Genomic DNA, 26248 nt, shown 5'->3' with positions numbered 1-26248 from the left:
GCTATACCTTTTTAAAGAGAAGTGTTTTGTGATCATTGTGCATATGTTATTGTGATAAAGGGCTGATCAAAATAGTCAGAGCTCGGATTCTACTCCTTCACCTTTCTAATTTTTATGATTGATTGAGGCTGAATTAACTGTTTGGTTATTGTTCCCAGTTTCCGGCTGGTGCCCCTAATTAATAACTAGAATTGATAATTATTTGATTTCTTATTAATACTTATTTATGATTATTATTATTAGTAATTAGCCCTTCCACTCCTACATTTGAATGGTTCCCCGTAGTGAGGCTACTCCTACATATATCAACATATTTTTAAAAAGAGTAACTTGTCCTAGTGGTTAGTTATTATATTGCAAGCAGCAGGAGCAGCACCTTGAGCGCTGCTGCACACAGTCCTGACAACTGTATGAGGGCTTATTTTATGATTAAGCAATTTTTGAATGATGTTTAACAAATATTCTTTAACATTTGAGGTGACATTAATCAGTTTCCCATACTTTCAACAATTACAATCTTGTTAATTTTACCTGGTTTACCTGCTACCTGGCTTTCATGACTGAACAAAACTATTTAAAAAGAACCAAAGCTGTAATTAATAAATAAACCAAATTAATTAGAATCTTTACTTTAATTATTGGCTATAAACTAAACTTTAAACTACTAATGCCCTATTGGCCAAAAATTCTTTCAATCTTAAAATAAAAACAAATTGTGGAAATGTTTAAACTTGATCTTTATTCATTTCCTTGAACTCCAATTCAGATCTCTTCTTATATACATTTAAAAAGGAATTAAGTCTGTAAAATAATGTGCCATATTAACAGAAAAACTTTCAACTATTCAAAAAACTGATCACATGATACATCCACTCTGTTACCATTATATTATGTACCATTCTAACTCCTCCTCCTACTGTACATATTGTAAATATTAAATCTCATCAACTTCTTAAAATATCATACTGTACTTTTATCTCATAATATTATAAGCAATAATAAAGAATGTGCGTCATTTAAAAAAAAGCAGAGTAATTAAATGCAATACATAAAACTCTGGATAGTAATTCATCAATAGCAAGGCCTTGGTATGCAATAATAACACAATAGCAATAATGCCTGTAAATAAATCTGTGAACATGGAAATTTAAAGCAGTAACACAGATGTTGTTCAGATTTAAGAGGGTTGTGATAAACTCTTGCCACAGCTGTATGAATGCTTGCTGCAGGGCAAATACTCATTCTCCAGTGAAGGTTGGATTGGTTACAGTGGTGGTGGCATCCTGGAACAGTGGGTTATCAGCCTGTTAACAGAGACATAGCCTGTGATTAGTTTGTTTCCATCTATGGTGATTTTTAAAGTTATATCTCAAAGTCAATGAAGTTCAAGATTTCACATAATGTGGAATAAGCAGATTGCAAAAGGATACAATGTCAGTGGTGTAGACAGACCTTACAAGCACCGAGCATGTTGTCATTTTTACAATCTAGAAAGAGAACAGTAAACTCTGATATTGGCTGATCAAATAATAGTTGGCTGGTGGATGACATAAACAAGGCAGGGTCAGGAGGTGGAATTATCTGTTTAATGATGACCACATGGCAACCTGAGAATAAGTTTTAATAATTAATGATTTCCATAGCAGTAACTTCTTCAGGACCACTCCATTGCTGTATTTTGAGTCCTTGCAGATACTACAAATGTGAGTATTTGACTGGAACCATTTAGAAAAGCTGAATGTGAAACATCTGAATGTTTAGCATTGAGTTTAATTTAAAGCAACTAAAGATCAACTGAGTGGTGAGTATGACATGAGTCTGTTGTAGCCTACTGATGGAATTTGTGCCTGGAAAAGAACAATATACTGAATTATAAAGGCAAATATCCAATAGGGTTTTTTCATAGCCGTGGCAAGCTGTGTTACAGTGGTCCTGTTTGTTGGCAGGGCCTACCGTGCCCCTCCCCCAGGGCCGGTCCTGCCTATACGCAGGCTGTGTAGGGCCCTGTGCATCCGAAAAGGCCCCGCCAAGTCTGCGCCTGAGTTACAAAGCATGCTCATATTTACTGATAACAGTAGGCAGGAATAAGCGCTGCTAACCTTCAGGCCACGAAAAAAAAACAACACGAGAGTGAATTGCAGGAACAACAAGCAGGTATTTATGTTCTCGATCCCTATCCACAGATACACATATGCCCACTTTTTATGTCCCATTGATGTTGGAAACACAATTTCGCCACATTTGCTGTAATAGTATAAAAATAAAAAGAGAGAATTGGAAAGTGATTGGTGAAGAGAGGGAAAATGTAAATAGTTTGTATTGCATGGTAACAAAGTAGAGATTCCTGTTGCTGTTTTGTTTTTAAATAATTTGTACAAGAAATTCAACTTCTGTTTTTTTATGATTTATTACATTATAACAGTGTTAGACTGCACAATAAGACATCTTGGGTTCTTACTACTTGTAGCCACGATTGTACTGCTGCTAGAGATGCAGGACGCATGTGCAGTGAAAAATGAACCAACAGTGAGTAAAAATGTGAGGAGAGCAAAAATGGCCAAAACTGCTTGGGGATAAACTGTATTGATTTGATGAATGTGAACAAACAACTGTGTTTGTTCCTGAATTGCAGCTTGGAAAGAAAGGTGCATTTGTGCACATCCACCAGCATGCTTGCACCTTGAGTAGAAGTAAAACTCAGACTGCATCAAGCAACATCTGTGCTCTGGAGAATAGGCTTATTTGATATGAAGTGCAGAAAAATAAGTTGCACATAATTTTAAAACAAGACAATCTATTCTCAGTCGAGGTTAACTTAAGTCAGTTACAACTTTGGACTAAAGGATGACATTGCAAGCAATGGATTGCAGCAATATTGATTTTAAAATGCTAATTAGTTCATAGTTAGGCAATATGAATGCACATCTCTCACAGTAAATAAGAACAGAATATTCAGCCAAGCTATGGTATAAATTGTATTTTATATTATATATTTTATTGTATTTTATATGTAGTAAATTAAATATTGATGCAACTGATACAATTAATAATAATGTATGATCTATAATTTACAGGTTCTATGCTTAGGTTTATCAGTAAAGGCAACCCAGTATTAACAACCCAGACCCAGTACCGGCAGCTTCAGGTCCTACTGCCAACATACACCCACAGCCTTCAACAAGTACAGACCCTATAGACCCAGGTGAACTACAGAAAGCCTATACAGTATATATGTCTACTTATTGTTAGAATGACAGATGGTGCAAACTGTTTTAAAAGGAGGATTGTAGCAGGAACACTGGTGTATCAGGTGTGATTGTGTGGCAAATGAAATAAATGGTTTACATGGCTGCTGGCTCATGGGTCAGGGCCCCTTAGCAGAATTTTGCTTAGGGCCCCAGGGAGGCTAGGACCAGCACTGCCCTCCCAAACATAAAGTGAACTGTATAATCAATGTGGACCTGTGTGCAGAAAAAAGCTGTATTTGTGTTCAGCTCTCAGCACATTTGTAGCTTTTAACTGAATTTTGTATCATTTTAATTACTCGATTCATCTGCATTTTTGCTCCAATGAGCAGCTGCTCTCAAAACTTTTTCTCATTTTCTTAAAAAGGTATTTTTGAGCAATCATCAGAAAATTAGACCAATCATGCTGAAACTATGTCAGGATCAACGACAGACTTTGCTGATGAGAAGTTATCAGGGAATTTCCATACATTTTGTAATTGGCTTTACAGATTGGTTTTCACAATGTAGGGTGATGACTAAGTCGAGGCACACAATTTGGTAATGATTGATAAAAGTGGGCATGGCTTATCTGGGGGGTCATTTCCACTGGAGACGGGGAAATGTATGTAATCATGTAGAAATGCAGGAAATGGGACACAAATCGCAATGTTTAGTTTTTTCTGGAGGAGGACCCCCACTCACCCCACTTCTCAAACCAAGTTACATCCTTGTGGCTAATGTCAACAAATCTAAATTTCTAGACATTTCACACATACGCCCTATATTTTGTTCTGAGCTGTAGGTGAATTCCTGCTGTGTAATCATTTCAATGTCAGGGCAAAAATTGCAAGAAAGAAAATACTGATAAGTGCATGAAACATCAGTAAAGATTCATTGAGTAACAAACTAAGCCAAACAGGAGTTTGATTCTGATATTAAACCCCTGAAATGAATGTGCTTCAATATGCACCTTTTTTTGACAGAATGAGTGAGGAAATGAAACAGCAAAACTCTAAGATTATGTTCAAAGTGTTAAAGTAATCCCTGTTTCTGGAATGGAGACGGCAGACTTTCACACAGCTCTGGGTTAACAAACTCAGAGCTTTTGTTTGTTTGTTTGTATTCATCAGCATCAGGACCAACCGCCAGGGACAACAGGACAGGCTTGGCTCTGATGTCAATAGAGAAAGGACTTTTCTTGGAGTTTAAATCTAAGGACAAACTTTATGACACTACTGTGACAGACGAAAGGACTTTACTTTCAAGTAGTCTAACTGAGGTGAGCTGGGTGGCCAGTTTTATATTTCACAGGGGTGGAAGTAACTAATTACAACTATTATTGTGTTTTTTTAGTGTTTTTAATCATACTATTGTCATTGTACTATGTAATCTTGAAAACTACACAAAACGGAGCCACCTGACAATCTGCTGTTCATCCCTAGCAATATCCTTTGCTCTGTTGCTTTTTTGGTGTGTCTGGATAAGTTTTGGCTGAGCTGAAGTCCCAGCTCTAATAGTCACGATAAACAGTATGCTACTAGTTTAGGTATACTACAGCACAGTATGCTACTGCAGTATCACTGAACAGTGGCCTTCTACCTACAGTGCTGTACTGCAGAATGGCTTTTTCTAGAGAATCAATGTGGCAGGTTGTCATTCAGACATGAAAGGAGGTGCTTAACAAACAATAGACTAACAAAAACACTATAGACACTATAGAAGCAAAAAAACTTTAAAATGTTGGTTGTGATTTTTTTTTTTGCTAGCTGTGATAACAATGACATCCAAATAAGTCTTCTCACCTCTGCCCACTTGGATTTCTTCTTTTCATTTTCAAATTTCTTCCACTCTTTCATGTCCTTCATATAAATTAGTAATTTGAGCAGCATCAGCAGCAGGATGCCAATGACAGCCACGCCCGCAACGGAGCCTCCGATGATTGCTGTGACACTGGGTGGTTCCGGACATTCTAGAGGTGAAGGTATAAATTACAGAAGGTATACGCATGCAAAAAGACAAACTATAAAAAAAAAAGGTGATATATAGCTAAGTGACTTTTTTACCCATGGTAGTGACATGGCATGAATCTTTGTTACTGTTATTCACTGACCGTTTCTCTAGCACCACCATAAGATACAGCAAAGGGTTTAAAACTTTAAAGTTGCTACAAGGGACTTTTAACTCATTATGAAACATGACGCCTCCATCTGACCAACATAATCAAACAAGACCATAAGCAAGGTCAGATACCCTGTGAAATCAGACAAAATGATTTGGGATACATAGACCACAAGAGCCTGTTCACCATTGGGGTACATGCAGCATTGTAGCATGAAAGAGGACAAAGACGTTACTAGATTGAGGAGAGGCTATTCTTTTTGTTTGATGATTTTAATCTTACATAGCCTTAAATAGATATATTACCTCATCTCTATGCAATCTGAAAACAGCTGTGTTTAGTAAAAAAAAATAAAAAAATAAGTAGCATCTTTCTTTTACTTTCTTCCAAAATAAAAAATGAATTTGAATTTGTCAGCTCTGAACAGCTTTATGTATTTCATTTATAGCTTACCTTTTTGTTTCTGAATTTCAGCCGTGTAGTTGTCCTTACCGACCAACTGATCCAGTTTAAATTTAATCCAGCAGCCCTCTGAGTCCTTCTGCTTGCACTCCTTGCTTGATAAGGTAAGACGGTCTACCATCTGATAATGAAGGATACTGCTGCAAGCAACCGTGCAGTTCTTTTTGAAGGGACCTGATTCAAACCCAAGGCACTCAATGCAGTTCCTGAAGACAACATTAATAGCGAGAGTATCAAGTCTCAACATGAGCTGGTGGTCAAACTCATTAAGTCTCTCATTTTTCATTTGTTTATGATCAAATGCTTGACTTTGGTTAGGTTGGGAGTACTTACAATTTGGTCTGGCAGGAGTCTGGGCAGCCAATGCATTTCTGACAATTTGGGCGCTGGTACCCCCCCTCACACTCACAGCGGTTACACTTGCATTTCCCTCTGCCATAGCACACAGTGTTGTCAGGGGTACGACAGGCCTGGTCAGACTTCCTACACTCACAGGCTGAGCCCTCAAAGTCTGCGTCACATATACAGTCACCACATTTGCATTCACCGTGTCCTACAAGTTGTGAGGAATGGAAAGGAGAGTTAGGATGATTTTAACAATACTTTGTGTATGCACATATCCCACATTCGCTCTGAAGTATGACTATAAGAAACATCAGAAATGAATGTCAAGCACCATATTTGGTCAGCTATAGACTCACAAAACAAACTACTACTCAACAATGGTAGACAGAATTGAAATTAAGCATTCATAATTAAGGGTATAGACCTTGCTGACATGAGCTATAGAGACTCAAAGGACTGTGCAGTGCTTGGTCTGACTTGCTGTTTTCTCCCAAGTTTTTAATACTGATAGAAAATATTGACATTTTCCAACAAAAGTTCATTTAGATTAAGATTTTCAATTCTCAGTCAAATAAGTGTTTCTCTCCCTGTAAAGAGAGGCTGAGACTAGTCATACATATAGCTCTGGACCATTTGTAAATACTTTTATCAGTAAACTATAATGAAGAACATTAGTTATTCGCTGTAACACTTTAAGATTGACTTGCAGATCCACTCTTTATTTAATCGAACAATGCCAATTATTTAAAATGACTGAAGCTTTACCTCCACATAGTTGATTCTGGAACTTCTCACAGCTTTCATCATCGCACTCACAGTAATCACCATGGTAACTATTTCCACTCTCTGTGGTATGGCACCTGCACCTGCCACATACACAGTCTCCTCGACCCTCACACTCCTGTGTGTTATTTGACTTCTGACAGGATGCTCGCTTGGCGCGCTCCTCTCTTTCGTCAGTGGAGCATTCACAGGCCTGTCCAACATAGCCATCTTTGCAGCTGAATGAGAAAGAAAGAGTTGGAGAGGATGTAAAAATCCTATACATTTTAAAATAAAACTGTAAAGAGCCAATCTGTTTTACCAGTATCCCTTCATCATGCATTTTTAATAGAGCATTCCTTTGATAATATCTGAATGCCAAATACAACTTTATCTTCTGTCTGATTCTTCTTAATGCCACAAGACAATATATCTTGTCATCCCACTCTCAGCAAGAAAAACAATGTATCATATTTCTCAAAATATTAAACTTTTAGGTGTAGGTGATTAAAACTATTTGGTTTAAGTACATGCCAACTAGGGCTGGGCCAAAAAAATCGATTTTTATATTAATTGCAATTTTTTTCTGGAGATACGAGAATTGATTGAAAATAATTTATTAATTTTTTTTTTTTTTTACATTTTCTAAAGACTAAGCTAAGTGTTTAGTTTATTGTAAGATCACAAACTGATATGATGTGTGTGTTGTTTTTGTAAATATGACTTATGATGTATTACCAAGTGTTTGGTTCAACCTGTTTTTGTTTAAGGAAAGAAAATCACAATAATTGAAATATAAAATCGCAATACTTGTTTAATAAGAATCGCAATTTAATTCAAATCAGGACCCAAAAATCGTTAGAGAATCGAATCGGCCCAGCCCTAATGCCAACTAACGTTCACAGTCATTGTGTAGGACATGCAACACTTACCTACAAATACCACATTGGATTTTTCCGTGGCTGTTGCAGTATGCTGAGCCACTAACATCAGTGTGATTTTTACAAACACACTCACAGATTGTAGACAAGGAAACTGTCAACGTGTCTTTAATTCCAAGTGGTCTGATAGTGAAAGACGTGTCCTCCATACATGAGTCTGCTGTCAAAGTGACATCAAAGGAAATCTGGAGAGTGCAGCAAGTTTTGGAAAGTCATACACAGGAGAAATACATTCCAACACTGTAAACATTTTTTTAAAAACTATTAAGTTAGGTCAAAATGAAAAAAATTTCCACGTTCTTGATCCCTGCTATATGTGTCAGACCAATCCTTTCCACCTCTTTCTGAATCTGAGGTGCAATAATTGCTTGCCCTCTTTTCCAGCACCATAGCTTACCTGTATAAAAACAGTTCAAGGTTTATTTTCAGCACTTTGGCTAAACTATACTGGTCCATGTATTGCTTTAGCTCTCAGTAGTGATGATTTCATGAGTTTCTATAATGATACAATTCTAACTATTAGGGACAAAATTAATCACCTCCTGCCCTCGATAGGCACTTAGAAACCACTGTTAAACCTTAACTTTAATGATTTTTCATCCAAACCATAATCCTGTCTCTTAGACTCAATTCCAACTAGGCTGCTTAAGGAAGTATTTCCCTCAGTTAGCATTACCTTATTAGATATGATCAATCTGTCTTTGGTGACAGGTTATGTACCACAGTCCTTTAAGGTAGCTGTAATTAAACCACTTCTTAAAAAGCCTGCTCTTGATTCAGAGGTTTTAGCTAACTATAGACCTATATCTAACCTCCCCTTTCTCTCTAAGATCCTCGAGAAAGCAGTTGCCAATCAGCTGTGTGACTTTCTACATAATAGTATATTTGAGGATTTGCAGTCTGGATTTAGAGCTCATCATAGCACAGAGACAGTTAAGAAAAGTTATAAATGACCTTTTAACTTCATCAGACAATGGACTTCTCTCTGTTCTCATCTTGTTAGATCTTAGTGCTGCCTTTGACACTATTGATCATCAAATCTTACAGAGACTTGAACATGCAATTGGCGTCAAAGGAACAGCATTAAACTGATGTAAGTCCTGTCTGTCAGATAGATTTCAGTTTGTAAATGTTAATGATAAATCCTCCATGCAAACAAAAGTTAGACATGGTGTTCCTCAGTTCAGTGCTTGGACCAATACTATTCTCCTTATATATGCTTCCTTTAGGAAACTTTATTCAGAAACTTTTGTAATTCATTATTATCAGGCTGTCCTAACAAGTCTCTATAGACTCTCCGGCTGGTCCAGAATGCAGCTGTACGCGTACTAACAAAAACTAGAAAGGGATCATATTACTTCTATTTTAGCTTCACTGCATTGGCTTCCTGTAAAATCTAGAATAGAATTTAAAATCCTTCTCCTCACTTTCAAAGCTCTTAATGATCAGGCTCTGATTGCATGTTAGTGTTGTTTGCAAATTAAAGCTCTTCAATTCCACATATCAATGCACCAGGACACTTTCCAGGAGCTAACAGGGCACTCTGCCTCCCACTCATTTTATTTTTTCTCATAGAAGCAGGAGACTTTAAGAGACTAACTAATTAATTAATTAATTAATTGTCCCTGAAAACCTGTGTGGGTCAATTTATTTTTTCCACACAAAAAAAATGATCAGGAATTGATGAAAAATTGGACCAATAAGCAGAATCAATAGATAGTTTTAGAAAAGAAAGAGCTGATGGAGCAGTTCTTGATTGGCTGTCCATGACGAGGACTAAGATAAGCATGGGGACATGGATGGCTTTTTTTGATGAAAATTGCAATGTGGAAACAGACATGGAGGGCAGCCAATACAATGTTGAAACATGGAATTGATGTAACAAGTACTACGTGTACTTGATATATGAATATCACCATGATGAAAAAACAATAAAAAGAACTGACCTGTGTTCCTGCAGGGACATTGTTACATACTCCCTTGTTGTCCTGTGCTGATTCAGGATGCTCACATTTAGGGGTGTAGACAACTCTTACATTGTCTGGGAGATTTTCATGGGTCAAAGTTACTTTGGAGGACAGACTCTGTTATGTATTACAAATTTGAGAGGGTTGTGAGATATGGTAGGCAAAAATAACACAACGTTGTAAGTAAAAAAAATGTATTAGTTTGATATCTAAAATGTTTCACAAATACACAAAAGGAGAGTGGTAGCCACAATACTCAGTGGCAGTTGACAACTTACTCTGTAGGCATTGTTAATCAAGTCAACAACATTTTTAGAATCTTCTGACAGAACTCCCACCACAGATTTTGGAATCATGTCAGAGAGTTGCTGGGATAAAACACAAGATACAAAAATCATTTCACAATAAGATTACAGAGTGTACTGTATACATAAATAAAATTAGGTACACCAATGATTAGGAACAAGATATTTACCTGGTACACAGTCTTAGTCTTTTTTGTCACTGCAAATATTGGCTGGATATTGTTTTTCTTCAACTGCATTACTAGTTGTCCAACAGATGGGTAATCCTGCACACAACCATTGGTAAAATCAGTGAAATTTGTAAATATAAATATTGTATTTTCAGGAGCAGGACCACACCACAACTTCCCCACCTCCAGCATTTCCTATAACTATATTTCTCCTCCCCTTTCGCTCTCATATCCCCCCGAAATCGTTAAAGTGCATCATGTCATGGGTGTGGTCCTGGCTAGTGAAAAACTCCCTGGCTGTGGATTTGCAAGAAAACTAAAATCAGTGTGGTGATAATAGATCAGTGATAAGTGGTTAATTTGATGGATACTTGTAGTTCCGATGTTTACAGCTTAGATCCTTTATATCATTTATATTATTATGATAATAGTGTATCCCCTTGTGTGATCCCAGACATACCATCTCACTGCTCTTGACATAAAGGTTGTTTTGCATGTGGCAAGCTTCATCATTTGGCTCCAGTATACCGGCCAATTTTCCATCCCCAGCCATGTGGAACCCATCATCAGTAGTCAGGACAATCAGCCGAGTGCTGCTGTTCCTCCAGCCTATTTTTTCCTAAGCAAAAATATGTGTTAGGGACAATTTAAATAATTTAACCAAGGCCACATTTTACCCATACCTTATTCAAGCTTTAAATTGCATAAATGGAAACATGAAAATGCTTTAGCGGCCAAGAGCAGAAATTGTACTGTGAAATGAAATATGTTGATAGTAAATTTATTGACTTATATTGTCAATTTTTAGTTTTAATGTTATGTCCTTAGTTACTTTAAAGTTGCAATACACAACATTCAGCCACAAGATGTCTGGCACCAGCTACAGTATCAGTATCTCAGACCAAAACAAATAGGTGTGTTTTTTACTCAATAAGTTACTAACTCAAAGTTGTGAAAAAAGCTTCACAATTATGAACTGAAAGTTTGTGATAAGTAATTTAAACTTGATTGCCAACAGATGGTTGAGGCTGTAGCCTGTGTTTTTGAATGAATATTATAGTAGTAAGCATTACTGCTACTTGAATAGGCAAAAACAGAAGGTTTAATTCTCTTATCAGCTAATATTTCATTCCTTTCCGTTATTAATTGTTCAGTTACATCTCCTCTTTACTTACCCCACATACGGCAGCCTGCATCATGGCATCAAGACTCCCTTCAGGAGAGTCCAAGTTCCCAGAAATGAATTGCTCTGTCACTTTTTCCTTGAACTCATCCTCACTTGGTGTCATACTAAGCACATGTCTGTAGCCAAAGGCAGCCTGACAGTACTGGTCAGTCTCATCACATGGCCTTCGCAGTTTCTCCTCGTTGGTGTTAGTGTAAGGAAGGACTGTCTTATCAACAAATGCACCAAACCCTGTTATTAGACAAACACCAATTAGTTCCTCATTCTTGTTTATTCGTGTAAGGTAACACCTCTTGGGTGATTTGTCAGAATTTCCAGAGATGTATAAGGAATAACATACTGGAATAATAGGTGACACTTAAGAATAGGGTCTCCTTTTTCTCATTATTTCCCAAGTTGTTTTACCATAAGTTTAAAATGTATATGTTTACTATATACAGCATATAACTGTGTTCTTTACAAGAGGTATAGGTCTACCCATTTATCCAAAATGTTTTTACCAGTAAAAATGAAAGTAATCCATAATAGTGCTGCATGATTATTTATAATTGCAATCGAAATCGCAATGTCAGCCTGTGCAATTATATAATTGCAAAAGAGACTTTTTATCGTAAAGGAGACATTTCAATTTAATTCAATTTAAATGCGTGTGTGAAAACGTTTGGTAATTTGTGCACCATTAGCGGAGATACTTCAGACTGCTGTCAGTCTCTGTGTAGTCAGTGAAGCATGCAGTGCATGGCCGCATGACTTGTCGGTGTGCAGACTACAGACCAGGTGCAAATGGAAGCATACATAGTGATGTTTTGGATTCAAGCTCAGCAACATTGAGCAGAAAGAGTTACTCTGTAAAACATCTCAAATGAAAGTTTCTACAGCACGTGGCAATACAAAACACATTTATATCAGCAGCTTAAACAGCACAAAGTAAAATATGAATGCATTGCAGTGAAAGCACTAACTAATAAAGAGACAACTTATAGCCATCCTGTAAACAAAACAAAACACAAACCGACTCCATAACGTTCTGCTTGGCAATAGACATGATGCCCTTTTACTCGGTTAGCAAAGAGGGATTTCAGAAAATGTCTGTACCTGAGGATCACAGGACGACTTAGCCTTGAAAGAGGCATTGGCTGCATGTGTGAGGAGCGTCAGGTTGTTATCACAACAGATTGCATTAACATTGTGAATGTGATGGCGCTTAATCAATGGACATAAACTTAACCATGCTATTGGTAAGTTAGATTCTCAAAATCATCAATAATTATACATCTGTTACGGCCCTGTAGAGGTGTGTATGGGGTGTGTGTGTGGGTTCCCTGTGTGTTCTTTCTTTTGTTTGGTTCCCTCCTCTCCAGCCTAGCCAATACCCTGGCTCCTCCCATTCCTTCGGCTCCAACTCTGGTTCCTGATTGGTGTGGCGTCAGTGGTTGTGCTCCAATCCCTAGCGCCAATTAGAGTACGAGCTTTTAAATGCTCTGCAGCCCAACACTCAGGGCGGCTGGATCTTTGTGGCCAGTCCGCCTCGCTTTGCTGCTGCACTCTGCTAGGTTTTGTTACAGTGAATTGTTACCTGTTGGCCAAGGCTTAGTGTTACTGACACACACCATCCGTCGTTGTTTACTACGGATGGTAGTAACCCCTAGCTGCTCACCTTCTGTATTTTTGTAGAAACTATTAATAGAAGTTTGGTAGGTTTCCTTTCTGTTTTGTTGTTAGCTCTGTTATAGGAGTCCTCTTTTGGTTCTATTTATTTGTTTATTTGAGCAGCATCAACCGGCCTTTGTTTCATTCCTGTAATCCTTGGTTAATAAATAATTTTGTTTCAACCTTAACATCTAGTTTTTATGTTACATATTTCCTTAACGAGCTGGGTTGTAACAACACCCATGATAGCATTTTGTTCATCATATTGCAATTGCAATTATAATTGCAATATTTTACACAATATGACTTTCACCAAATCGTGCAGACCTAATCCATAATTTAAAATGTATAACTATGTATAAATACCATAACTAATTTCAATAAACACAGATTTTCCCCACTTTTCCTCTCTTGTTACTAACACAACAAACATAACCTGTAACTATAACCCTAACCCTAAAAAAATGCTTTCACTGCAATCTATCTAACACAAAGCTCTTCTTTCATTGTATCTACTAAAAGTATGTGTCTTACCTGTAGGTATATATTGACACATCCTATGTACAAAATAATTCCACTGAAAGTTGTGGATTCATTCTTAGCATTGTATAATGTATATTAACATTTTAGACAATTCAAGTTGTCACATTAAGATGGAAAATATATTACCTATTTGTCCATGTTCAGTAATACTTTTCAGAGCCGCAAAAAGATCTTTTCCCAAATTCTTGATATTTTCCAGGTCATCTTTCATGGAGTTAGACAGGTCCATCAGGTAGTAGAGATCAACTGGATAACCCTCAACTCTTTTGAAAGAAACAGTGAATTTGTGAGGAAGCCCTATAATCACAAACAAGTGGAAAAAAGAAAGAAAACAAGAAAACTACTTATATTGAAGAATTCACAATATGACATGAAAACATAGTATTTTGGAATTCATCTGTCAAGATTCTTAATCATTCAGGTTATAGTTATCCAATGAGGGTTGAATCAAGGTACAGCTGGATGGTATGGCGGTACATAATATCAGGAAAATGTGGGTGGGACAATCTTGCAGGGGGCATACAATAAAGGTCCAATGCTGTACTACATCTTGTGGCCTAACAAACATGCATCAAGGACATAAAGGCCTGGATGACCTGTAACTTCCTGTTATTAAACTCAGAAAAAAACGAAGTTATTGTGCTTGGCCCTAAACACCTTAGAGATTCATTATCAAATGACATAACTACTCTGGATGGCATTACTCTGGCCTCCAGCACCACTGTAAGGAACCTAGGAGTTATATTTGATCAGGATCTGTCCTTTAGTTACCACATAAAACAAATGTCAAGGACTGCCTTCTTTCATCTGCGTAATATTACAAAAATCAGACACATCCTATCTCAAAATGATGCAGTCCATGCATTTGTTACTTCTAGGCTGGACTACTGTAATTCATTATTATCAGGCTGTCCTAACAAGTCTCTAAAGACTCTCCAGCTGATCCAGAATGCAGCTGCTCGTGTTCTGACAAAAACTAGAAAGAGAGATCATATTACTCCCATCTTGGCTTCACTGCATTGGCTTCCTGTAAAATTCAGAATAGAATTCAAAATCCTCCTCCTCACCTTCAAAGCTCTTAATGGTCAGGCTCCATCATATCTTAAAGAGCTTATAGTACCTTATGTACCTACTAGAACACTGCGCTTCCAGCATGCAGGTCTACTTGTGGTTCCTCGTATCTCCAAAAGTAGAACAGGAGGCAGAGCCTTCAGCTATCAGGCTCCTCTCCTGTGGAACCATCTTCCAGATTTGGTCCGGGGGGCAGACACCCTCTCTACATTTAAGAGTAGGCTTGAAACTTTCCTTTTTGATAAAGCTTATAGTTAGAGCTCTTAGAGCTCTTAGCTTATGCTGCTATAGACTTAGACTGCCAGGGGACTCCCATGATGCACTGCACTCCTCTCTCCTCCTCCCTCTCTCTCTCTATCCATCCATCTATATCCATTAACATTCATGTTCTATTAATTGCAGTCAATAACCTAAACTTCTTCCCCGGAGTTGTCTGTGCTTTCTCATCTCACAGGTAATCTGGGCCTGTAGACGTCCGGATGACGGATTCCAGACCTTCTAGCTTCATTGTTGATTTTCATTGTGCTTCTCTCCTCTATCCTTCCTTTCTCTCCTCTCAACCCCAACCAGTCAAGGCAGATGTTCTCCCACTCTGAGTCTGGTTCTGAGGTTTCTTCCTGTTAAAAGGGAGTTTTTTCTTGCCACTGTTGCTCATGTGGGAATGTTGGGTCTCTTTAAAGTTAAAACCTGAAGAGTTTGGTTTAGAACCTGCTCTATGTGTAAAGTGCCTTGAGATAACTTTGTTGTGATTTGGCGCTATACAAATAAAGATTGATTGATTGATTGTGGCCTTGAGAATATGGGCCCTAACCACTCATCTACCTGGTTTCTCTGTAATGCAATTTTTTAACAGTTACCTTACATAACAGTGTTGCTGCTGCCAGTCAGTATAGAGACTTTGTAACAAACACAAAAAGACTGTGAGCAACGGGCAAACAAAATACAAACATTTAGTTAAATGTCCAGTTTGGATTTTCAGTAAACCAATCATTTCCTGAATACCTTGTTGTAACAGTATGTGACCCACCTCAGCTTCCTGGTATTTGAGCATCAATGAGTTTGAATCAGCAGTGTTCATGTGCAGCGAAAACATGAAATTGTTTGATTGATTTGGGCATTCTGTCAATAAGCAAGCAGAATGGATTTAATAATGAAGCACTGACTCAGCGCTCTGAAAACAGTGCTGAGTGGATAGACTGATGTTTTTCAACCTGTTAAAACTGAGGGGGTCGAAATGAATCATGTAAAAAGTGGGTGGGACTTGCCCCACCTTCATAACCCTAACCCTAACCAAACAGTAGTGGCTGTACACCCCTAACATGAGGGCAACTGAACTTGATTGAAGATAGTTGAAGAAGTTGTCTCATCCACGGGGCTTCTCCGGTTCTAACTGACTGAAGAGGAGTCCCAGTCCTCTGTAGGGTTGTTATCAAGGTCTTTAATGCTCCACCTCTTCATCAGTCAGTTAGACCCTTAGATGTATCTACAAGTATCTATAACCATATCCAGTTTCCCTCTTCAGATTTTGGAATTTATTACCTCAGACCCAGTCCAATTCGAATTCCACCCAAATCAAGATAATAACCCTGGAACACACAACTGGATCTGGAAATCAAACTCAAGTATGAAACTCAAGCTAGAAAGTCAAACTCACCAGGTCGCAGTTTCAGCTCAATCGTCTGTGGACTCAGCTGGATAGGCTCCTGCTGGTTGAATGACTGAGACAGAGGCACTTTCTTGACAACTGTTAGTTTGTTTTCAGGGGAAATTATGTCTTCCGCCTCGCAGCCTCTGTCCATCAATTTAGCCTTGGTGTCACAGCGGGCTGCTTCCTGCTCACCTGCTTTGGTGAAATTCTGTAAAAAGGGAATGCAAAAAGAAAACAGTATTTTATAATTATTGTAAAATACTGTAAAACACTCATCCCTTGCATGTAAATTAAGAGTCAATAGGGTCAAATGATACATATCACATATAAAATGATGCTTCTGATGTTATTCCTGAGTCAGTCTGTTTTCCAGCTTCCAAATGAAGCACTCTTGCTCAATATTGGACCAATTACAATTAAAGCTGCAATCAGCGATCATTGGGCCCTTGCACTCCCACACATGACTGTAATGCAGTCAAAGGACTTGCATTGTGGGTAAGTTGATGTCTTCAGATCTCTCATCCGAAATTGGTTGTTGTGACTGATTTTGATGGAGCTAATAGTTAGATAGTTAATAATTCGTGTCAGACATCTGATATATGTGAAATATGAGGTGAAGTCAGCTTTTTGGTGAATGGCATGGGAAACTGACAAAAGCAAATGGGCCACTAAAATTGCAAAGGAAACAGAGTAATTTCTGATAAAACAATCTAATAAACTTGAATTTCAAAACATATCTATGCATTATAACAATATAATATTAAAGTTAAATTGCAAACAACTATTTCATAAGAAAGATTCCATGCTCTTGCAAGGGAGTGTGTGATCACTTTTTGGCTTCTCTGGACTGTCTTCCTATAATGCTCCCCTCTTCCTCTCCTTTAACCACTAATTGTATTAACAGATTCTTCTCTCACTGACATCTTTTTTTCCCTTTCTTTTTCTTTCTTAACCTCTTCTCCACTCCCTGTTTTTTTGTTTTATTTGACATATTGTCTGTAATCATAAGTTTAATGTTACTTTCCTTAAACATCTGTTACTTCTTTATTTACATGGATTACATTAACTTTTTCCCTTTTAAATTTGTGTGGTGTATGTGCACAAATCATGCTGGCACACACAGTGAGTGTGTATGTGTGCATGTATGTCAAGAATACACACACACACACACACACCTAGAGGGGAAACTGGGAAACAGGCATATCATACATGCATAATATAATAATTTATTAATAATATAAATATTTCTTAATAAGAGGAACCATTAAAATATCCACTAAAACTCAATTCACATGTTAAGGTAAATTGAAGTAACAAGATCAGCATTTTATCTGATAGAGGTCATCAAGATATTTATTATAGATCACTACTTCTAGATGTTTGTTTCTTTATTATCGAGTTATCAACCTTATCATTGACAAGTAAGATTTGGTATGCCAGGCACCTGAACACGCTGTTTTCTTCAACAGTCTTGATATGAGGCATTGTCCTGCCCACCTTAGCAATCAATTGTTACATATAAAATACTGTTGTGGCAAGAATTTGAAATAATTTGCAGTCATTGGCTGTTAATGTTTAAAGAGTTAAGATGCTTAGACTTTAAATGGCCCATTTTTCCTGATGGCCCAAAAGAATATTAGACATTTTATTTACATAGTATATTTAGAATCATTTAGAAGATAAAAAGAATAATTTAGAAGCTAAAAATAATTACATTGTTTCAAGTGGTTTGATTATTTTTCAAATTCAGGAGGTAGAGCGGTCGTCCTCCAATTGGAAGATTGGCGGTTCGATTCCCGGCTCCTCCAGTCCACATGCCAATGTGTCCTTGGGCAAGACACTTAACCCCAAATTGTTGCTACACCAACGGTGTGTGAATGTGAATGAATGGTTAAATTGCCCTGAATGAGCAGGTTGGCACCCTGCGTGGTAGCCCCTGCCATCAGTGTATGAATGCATGTGAATGGGTGATGAGTTGTAATGTAAAGCGCTTTGAGTGGTCGTAAAGACTAGAAAGGCGCTATATAAGTACAGTCCATTTGATTATCCATGATTGTCCACTAAATGCAGATAACTCAACAAGAGCAGAAGAAAAACACAATCGAAGAAGATGAGGTGAACTACATGTTAGTTGTTAGTCAAGCTCTTTAGCCTCAGCTGCCAGGAGTTAATGTGTAAAAACCTTTTTTGTTTCAATAAAGAAGCATGTCTCATTTTATGTCCAGTCTCGTCTCATTATGTTTGAAGATGGGGTGAAATAACACTTCCTGTGTCCACAACGTGGCACTCGAGAACATCCACTAATTCTATGTAATTTTGTAGTATATGATGTGGAGAACACACCCTGTGAATTACATGTAAATCTGATTATGTTTGTCACATGAAGCTGACTTCCAGTTTCCAGTAGGGGGTGCCAAGACTCAATATTGAAAATAGCTATGTTCAGGCCAGGACTCTTATCAACCAAGAAATTTGGTGCAGATTGGAATGTGTATGTAAAGTTACAACAGTCCCTTGGCCACACCCACGCCCAATCACGTTGAAACTTAACGTTTTCACCAGGTGTGACGTGTGTGTAAAGTTTCAAGAGTTTTCAAGTATGTTTAGGCCACCAAAAATGTGCTTCTTTGCATGGAAAAAGAACTTGGAAAATAATAATTCCTACAGATTGAATAGGGCCTTCACACTGACAGCGCTCGGGCCCTAATAATAATAAATTCGGATCCAATAGGGCCTTTGTACTGTTTAGTGCTTGGGCCCTAACAAACTTTGTAATCATTAGTCACATACACCCAAAATAATGGGAAAAATACAAGATATTCCCTTTAACAATTATAACCAATCCACATGAAACATGTTTTAACGTATTTTTACTCCTCTGGCATGTTTAGCATGCTCATTTCCACAGAAATCTATTTAAATCATAAAAATATCCTGTTTAATACATTCTGAATTTATTAAGGGTATCTGTATTGACAGATTGGCTCCTAGTCTGCCTGTGAGCTTGACACTGTCCAGTTAGTTCATCTGGAGCTGCTGCAAGCAGGCTGGTTCTATGGACAAAGATGTCTGAAGGAAGGTCAGAGTTGGTGTGGACTGAACACTTTCTCATTTGCTTTCTATGTGGATTTCTAGCAAAACCTTGAGACTTGGTGGGCTTCATGTCCTCTAAATCCAGATAATATGAAATGGTATAAAATGGCTCCTTGCAACTGATTTTATTTACACATATATATTTACAGATATACAGATACAGCATACAGCACTGGAAGACCTATGAACCATGAACTTACCAGCTTCTGGCACCACACACAGTCTGGCCCAGATTTGATACAGTCACTGCAGGAGTTGACCACAGACTTTGAGCAACTTTCCCCATTTTGACACAGTCCTAGAAAGAAAAACACAAACTTCAACACAGTCACACACAAAAAATTGTAAAATGAGCACAAATTCATAATTGAAGTTACACATAATTCTAACTTTTATTGTTTTATGTTGACTTGAATAGAAATGCTTTTTGTAGGGATGGGCAGATCGACACCTGGAGTATCTATAAATTAACATTAAGCCCTGTTTTGACTGCACCTGTCTTACTTTAGAACATGATCTGGGCACAATTTGCAATGTTTGTTTGATGCTGTAGCATATATGTGTGTGACGTTCACCCAATTAGCAAAAGATATATTCTGCCTATATTGTGCCTTGTAGCGTGTGTGGGTGGGGGGTATTAGGGTTTGTAACAGTTTGTCCATAGCTCTTGGAAAGAGCCTGTTGGTCTGATCATGCATAGTTCTCAGCCTGCCTGAGGGAAGTGTTGTAAACAGGGACATCTCATGACATGGACTGGTAGGCCTGTTTATGGAGATGGCTTAACTAGATGTCACTCAGATGTGAAAGTGGGGAGTTGATAATCCACTGAGCTGTTTCAAATACTTGTTGCAAGTCTTTCCAGACCAGTACAAGACTGTATGTTTGGATGCTTTCAATTGTGCAGCGGTAGAAGTTAATGGGCTGCTTTTGAGGAAGTCTGTTGCACGTCACAGTCCGTGACTTAGGGTGTGTGAAGGACTGGCCGACACCTAGCTCTGTGCAGGAACTGAAGAGCTTTTTGGGGCTGTCCTCCTGCTACAGGAGGTTAGTGAGTGAGTTTATGTATAGCTATTCTGGTTTCTGCAAAAAGGGGAGATTTACATGTGGACAGAGGAGTATCATGCTGCATTCTGCAGGGATTAAGGAGTTAGATGATGTTATGAGGGGCTAGTGTAGAGTCGACAGCAGGCGATTTTGTTATTTTGCCGTTTATACCTTATATTATGACAGAGGGACAAAAAGCTCCATAAGTTTTACTATTGACTCCTTTTTCACTTTTGCAATACTGATTAGTTTATCTTGATAGATTTGCAAATATATGATGTAATGTAATTATTCAAATTTACCATTCCTGGCCATGACGATTAAAAGAAGTAACAAATGCCGATCCATTTCCTGATGACAAAAAAAAAAAACAGGTATTAAAATATATGAAACAAGTATCCCTAAAAATAGAAATCATCCTGGAAACACCTGGAAACAAATAACATACTTAAGCATATTTTATATTTCAGAATGTGTACCCTAAAATGATCTTAATTTTACAATTTAGATGCAAATTTCTTCATTGTTACTTGATAAATATCAACCCAGATATGGAATTAGTTCATGTATAATTGAATTATCCATGAATTAATTGAATTAATTAAATGAATAGATTATATTGCATTTAGGGTAAATTGATTGGAGTCCTGAAGGCCTATGCTGATAAACTGTGCTAATGACATGAGGAGCTGCAGTTCCATCCACATTTAAAACCAAACTAAAGTCTGATAGTTTCTCAGCTCTATAACCACTGACTTTACATTGTATATGACGTGCTATTGTGTGTAGCTTTGTATTTTTATATGTATCCTATGTGTTTTTTGCCTTGAACTATTTGTTATTGTGCTGTTATAATGTTTTAATATTAACATAAGGGACTGCAGATGAAAATTAGCTGTAAGCTAACTCTGGTACAGTATATAAAATGGTAACATTTATGTTTAACACTCTACATGGTCCCTATGGACAAATTACTACTACAGATGTAGAACTTTTTCTGTGTGGGCTTTGATAGAGAAGGCCCTGGTATGAGGCTTTAATTACACTTTCATAGAAGTAACAAGGTGAGTGAAATATCAGTTTTAATGCGCATTAGAAAAATAAGTGTATCCATGTAAACAACAAAGTACTAACTGTGGCCACATTTAGGCCTGTCCATATGCTAATATACTGAAATACTAACAAGCTGAAAAATACCTGTGCAATTTCCTATCTAAACCTTTCACACATAAATCAAAACAGGTACACATTGACAATGTGATAACATTAACCTAATTACACTGAATGAGATGTGTACCAGGGCATGAAAAAAGTTGGTTTTGTAATAATGAGCAACTAAATGTAATGATCTCTCATCATTTGAATGCTGTCATTTCCTGTGTTCTAAAATGGAGCCTTTTGTTGCTCTGTGTCACAATTTCAACACCATAAAAGGCAGAAAGCAACAGCATAGGGTTGTGTCATCAGTACATTTCCGCTTTTTGACTCAGCCATGAAGAAGTGTTCATGAGAAAGGAGAATACATTTATCTTGTATGTTTCTGTATTTGTTCTACAGTATTTTGTGTACAAACCTGTAAAAAAAATATATATTTATATAACTTTAATTATACAATGATAATCATAAGACCACATTTACTTATAAAAACCTTTACTCATAAATTCTTGTCTTAGAACAAGTCAGGTGCCCAAATGGACATTTTTTCTCATTTGCTCCAAATTTTTGCCATTAAAGATTATATTAATTATTCTTGACAAAGTTTTGTCAAAGGCTTTATAGTATTATCATTATTATTATTGCTATATAAAAATGCCACTGTCTTAATGCCACAGTGTAATCAAACATTCTACTAAATCTGCATTCTACTAATGCAGATTTAAGGGTTTGACGACAGTCCACATTAAGATATGTACTGAAGCCACACTGCGTTGATACTCTGCCCCATATCCACCTCAAATGTATGATACTTGGATGAAATTTACATTCACCACACATTCACCATATTTGGCAGCTGAGAGATTACATATATGGCTCTATGTTAAACCATGGTGGTGCTTACTTGGGGGTTAGAGTGTCCACTGAGCCAGATGTCTCAGGCAAAAGCATAATGACACAGTAAAAAAATTGGCAGTCCAAGCCCTCCTTGGTCAACAGGCTTTCATAATATACTCATACTAAGAAAAGGTATTGCACTTAAGTCCTCTACCTCCACCACAGTCCTCTTTCAAAAACATTTTGCACTGAATGTTTATCTGAAACTAATTTAACTAATGTTTTTAGTGCCAAAGTTCCTCTTTTTGTGTCTACACATCCACCACCGCTCAACAGGGAAACACTGTCGGACAGCCACTTGATATGACTAACTCACACTGCTGAAGCCTCATGTAACACATTTGAAGGAGAAAAACCTCTTTCAGCATTGATGTGTTTTAAAAGTCTTGAAAAATTACAAATCTATCCTTTAAATTGTCAAACAGCAAAGAAGAAGATAACATAATATTGCGTAAGATAGAGGAAAGGTCAAAATCCAATTAGTAATAAACAATATTTAGTCCAGACTGTTCCATCCATGGCACACCCCACAATGTAATTGTTTTTATTTCACAAAATGATAGTGCTATGAATGGTTTCATGAGATAGATAAGGGACAAATTTGATTTTTAAATCTCAAGGACAATGTTGATGGAATAAAAATAATCCACATACAATGCTAAATTAATAAATCCTCGAAATTAAATGTTCCAGTTCACTGCAAAGCCCAAACAATCAAAAGTAGTTAATTTATTTCTAATTTAGATAAATGTTAAGAACTTTAGATTCCTTTCTCTTTTTTCATGAGTCGAAAGGATTAAATATACTATCTGAGAAGCAGAAATGGCTATGTCATTATTACCTATTACAATAGATTATTATGAATATAAATTATAATGTAACAAATGAGACTATATTGATCATTGGTTCATTTGGTCTACAAATAGGACTGACCACTGTCTTCATGAGTTCCTGATGCATAAAGCTAGTAACTACTTATTCAGTACTAATTACTAAAACATTAGTTACTCTTTTTGTGTTCCCTCAAGTAAAGTGATACATAACACGGAAAAGTTACTAAGTTGCCCTTCAATACTTTGTAGGTTCATTGATGAACTTGAATTCAAAGTATTAATAAAACTTTTTTTATTTTCACTTTTCACGAAAACAGGCAACTGAGTGTGTACATATCAGGCAATAATTTATTTTCTCCATCTGCCAACACAATGACCACATTGATATTTTTGCTTGTTAGCAGCTTTTGGAGAAATTAGGTGCTCTTGTACAGGAAATAGCAACATCTTTAGCTGACATGATAGTTAGTTAAAAAATTAAATTCACATTATGATTACATAGCTCTGGATTTAAAAATTGAAAATGTAGTTAATGGAAATGTGTCCCTCAGTAGTTATTTCAGTAACTTCCTCTCAGACACCAGTCAGAACGGGAAATTTTGTCTTCCTCATTTAGATTAATATAAATTCTCATTCTGTCACAAACCTGTGGTGCACCTATGCTTTGTTTTGGCAGCCTGACTTCAGTGACTTTATTTAATACTATGCAATACACGGTGCATCACAAAATATCTAATTATGTAAAACCAAATTTCCTTTGTTCTTCTTCAGCCTTAGCTTGAAACACAGCTTGAAAGACTACCAACTGCTCAGGTAGGAGTAACAAAATTGGAACGTCAAGAGCATGAGAAGAGTCAAGAAGCTCTTTAGTTACAAATACAAACTATTTCAATACAGAAACAAACTTACCAGAATCCGGCAGATGCAGATGCAGCTGCAGCTTGAGTTGTGGTTGACAGTTGTGTGTATGAAGACACTCCACCCAAAAGACACAGGAAGTGTGCAGCAACAGTGTGCAAGAGAACAGCATGGGTTGGGTCACAGAGTAGACCACACATTACAGCTAGATCTTAAAAATATACTGCACAGTACAGCGAAAACTGTTCTTGGTATTAATTTTGAAAAGGGAGGTCAATCACCAAGGACTATTCGACTACTTCTTCTACTACTCTTTATAATGGTATGTTTTGCATGTATAGGCTGACAGTCATGGGTTCAGAAGGCATACAGGATAGGGCTCAGGACACAATCCTGAGGAACACCAGTGTTCAGGATGAGGACATTTGGTCAGGAAGTCCAGGATCCAGTTGCAGATAGTTGTGTTCAGGCCCAGTCCATGAAGTTTAGACTCTAGGGTGTTGGGGATCACGGTGTTAAGGCTGAACTTAGTCCAAGAAGAGCATCAGGTGCTCCAGTATAGTGTGGAGAGTAACACATCTTCTGTTGATCTGTTTTCCCATTAGGTAAATTGGTGATGGTCTAGTGTGGCAGGGATGAAACGTTTAATCTGGGCCAGAATTAATCTCTCAAAGCATTAGGCTATCACTGGGGTGAGTGCACCTTTGCAATAGTCATTTAAACAACTAACACTTTCTTGCTTGGGAATAGGCACAATGATTTTTTTCTTTGAGACAAGTTGGGACTGTTATTTGACAACAGAAAAGGCTTTTAATAGGACTCAAATGATGTAAGCAGCTATATGATTTTGACATTTAACTTTAAAATCAAATTTGACACCTCTGTAACAACATGGCTTTGGTCTCAATATTTGAAATGTAATTCTTAAAGTAAATATTCATTTTAATGAAATCTTATGAAGGGATACACCATGGGACTGAGTAAACTGAATCCAAAAAATGTCAGTTTCTGAGTAATTGTTAAGAGCTTCTAAATCTATCAGGCAGCAGTTATGTGTCTTCTGGGTTTTTCTCTGTAAAACCACTTCCTGTTAAATGGCCTTGTTACGTGCTGTAGTGTTGGCTGTGTTCGAAACCGCATAATACATACTATATACTTCTATACTACATACTTCCATCCTACATACTACACACTAAACGACCAGATAGTAAGCATATAGTTACACTATAGTAAACTACATGATAACCCATAATGCATTTCGTTCTTACCCGAGCTGAACTCAGCAGGCTGAAGCTGATTTCATTTTAGCTCTAACTCTGTAAATATATCAACATGTCTAACCTTTTAAGGCGAGAAAGTAAAGTAGCCATTTAGATCCACAATGTGACGCTAATTTGTTCAAATAACACCTGTTTAAAGTTTAGTTCCTGCGAATTCGGAGCCACTCAAGTTAGCACTTCCGGTCATTTTCACAAAATAAAACACCCGTTGCCTTTTATTATTAAGAAACCCATAATGATAGAGTTGGTGCTTTTTTTTTTAAACAGGAGGCGAAGATACCCTCGCTGTAGCTAACTTAAAAACACTGAGGTGGTGATCTGTGACGTTTTTTTTTTCAGAAGTTACGTTGCATCTTGGGTAATATGAATGTGAGTAGTCAGCTTGATGCATACTCTGCATTTCTGTCAAATCTAGTATATCATCTGGGAACTTCTAGCATACTCTAAATCGCATACTACGCAGTTGAAACACACAACATACTTCACATGACGTCGGAGTTAGTACGAGTACCTCTTGACAGATACCGCCCTCCTCCTCCCTCAGCTGATCACCAGAGGCCTGTACTACGAAGGTGGATTAACCTATCCAGGATATCTCTCCGTTACCTGGATTGACTTATCCAGATATTCGCAGTCTAGGATAAGCGGTACTACGAAGCTGGATATCAACTCGGTAAATCAACCCAGGGTTT

The 26248-nt window shown here is 37.3% G+C and overlaps 2 protein-coding genes across 3 annotated transcripts in view; one reads left to right on the top strand and one right to left on the bottom strand.

The window, feature by feature from the left end:
• The window catches only part of rab3gap1 (RAB3 GTPase activating protein subunit 1), a 308505-nt gene that overhangs the window by 217124 nt on the left and 65133 nt on the right, over positions 1–26248 (top strand). The window lies entirely within an intron of this gene.
• Positions 726–24374, bottom strand: itgb2 (integrin, beta 2). 2 transcript variants are annotated; one of them, XM_053328441.1, is made up of 16 exons: positions 24328–24374; positions 20836–20884; positions 19690–19787; positions 16403–16604; positions 13804–13974; positions 11474–11715; positions 10759–10917; positions 10299–10394; positions 10102–10191; positions 9803–9940; positions 7848–8041; positions 6919–7154; positions 6142–6361; positions 5800–6014; positions 5030–5196; positions 726–1304 (listed from the first exon to the last, which is right to left on the bottom strand). In XM_053328441.1, the coding sequence occupies exons 2-16, from the start codon at positions 20879–20881 to the stop codon at positions 1239–1241; spliced, it is 2340 nt and encodes a 779-aa protein (XP_053184416.1). In that variant the 5' UTR covers positions 20882–20884; positions 24328–24374; the 3' UTR covers positions 726–1238. The 2 variants fall into 2 exon arrangements, with proteins under 2 accessions (XP_053184416.1, XP_053184417.1); XM_053328442.1 differs by lacking the exon at positions 13804–13974.

The sequence above is a fragment of the Scomber japonicus genome, chromosome 11 (genome assembly GCF_027409825.1).
Source record: "Scomber japonicus isolate fScoJap1 chromosome 11, fScoJap1.pri, whole genome shotgun sequence".
NCBI lineage: Eukaryota > Metazoa > Chordata > Actinopteri > Scombriformes > Scombridae > Scomber > Scomber japonicus.
The sequence above is the reverse complement of the archived record's forward strand: the minus strand, read 5'-3'. Positions and strand labels throughout refer to the sequence as shown.

Excerpts from the sequence above, each read along its gene's own strand:
- itgb2 (XM_053328441.1), bottom strand. The coding sequence starts at position 20,881 with ATGGATCGGCATTTGTTACTTCTTTTAATCGTCATGGCCAGGAATG. Across the intron at positions 13,975-16,402 it reads TGAGCTGAAACTGCGACCTG|GGCTTCCTCACAAATTCACT; the intron begins GTGAGTTTGACT and ends TTGTGATTATAG. Across the intron at positions 10,395-10,758 it reads ATGTCAAGAGCAGTGAGATG|GATTACCCATCTGTTGGACA; the intron begins GTATGTCTGGGA and ends GGTTGTGTGCAG.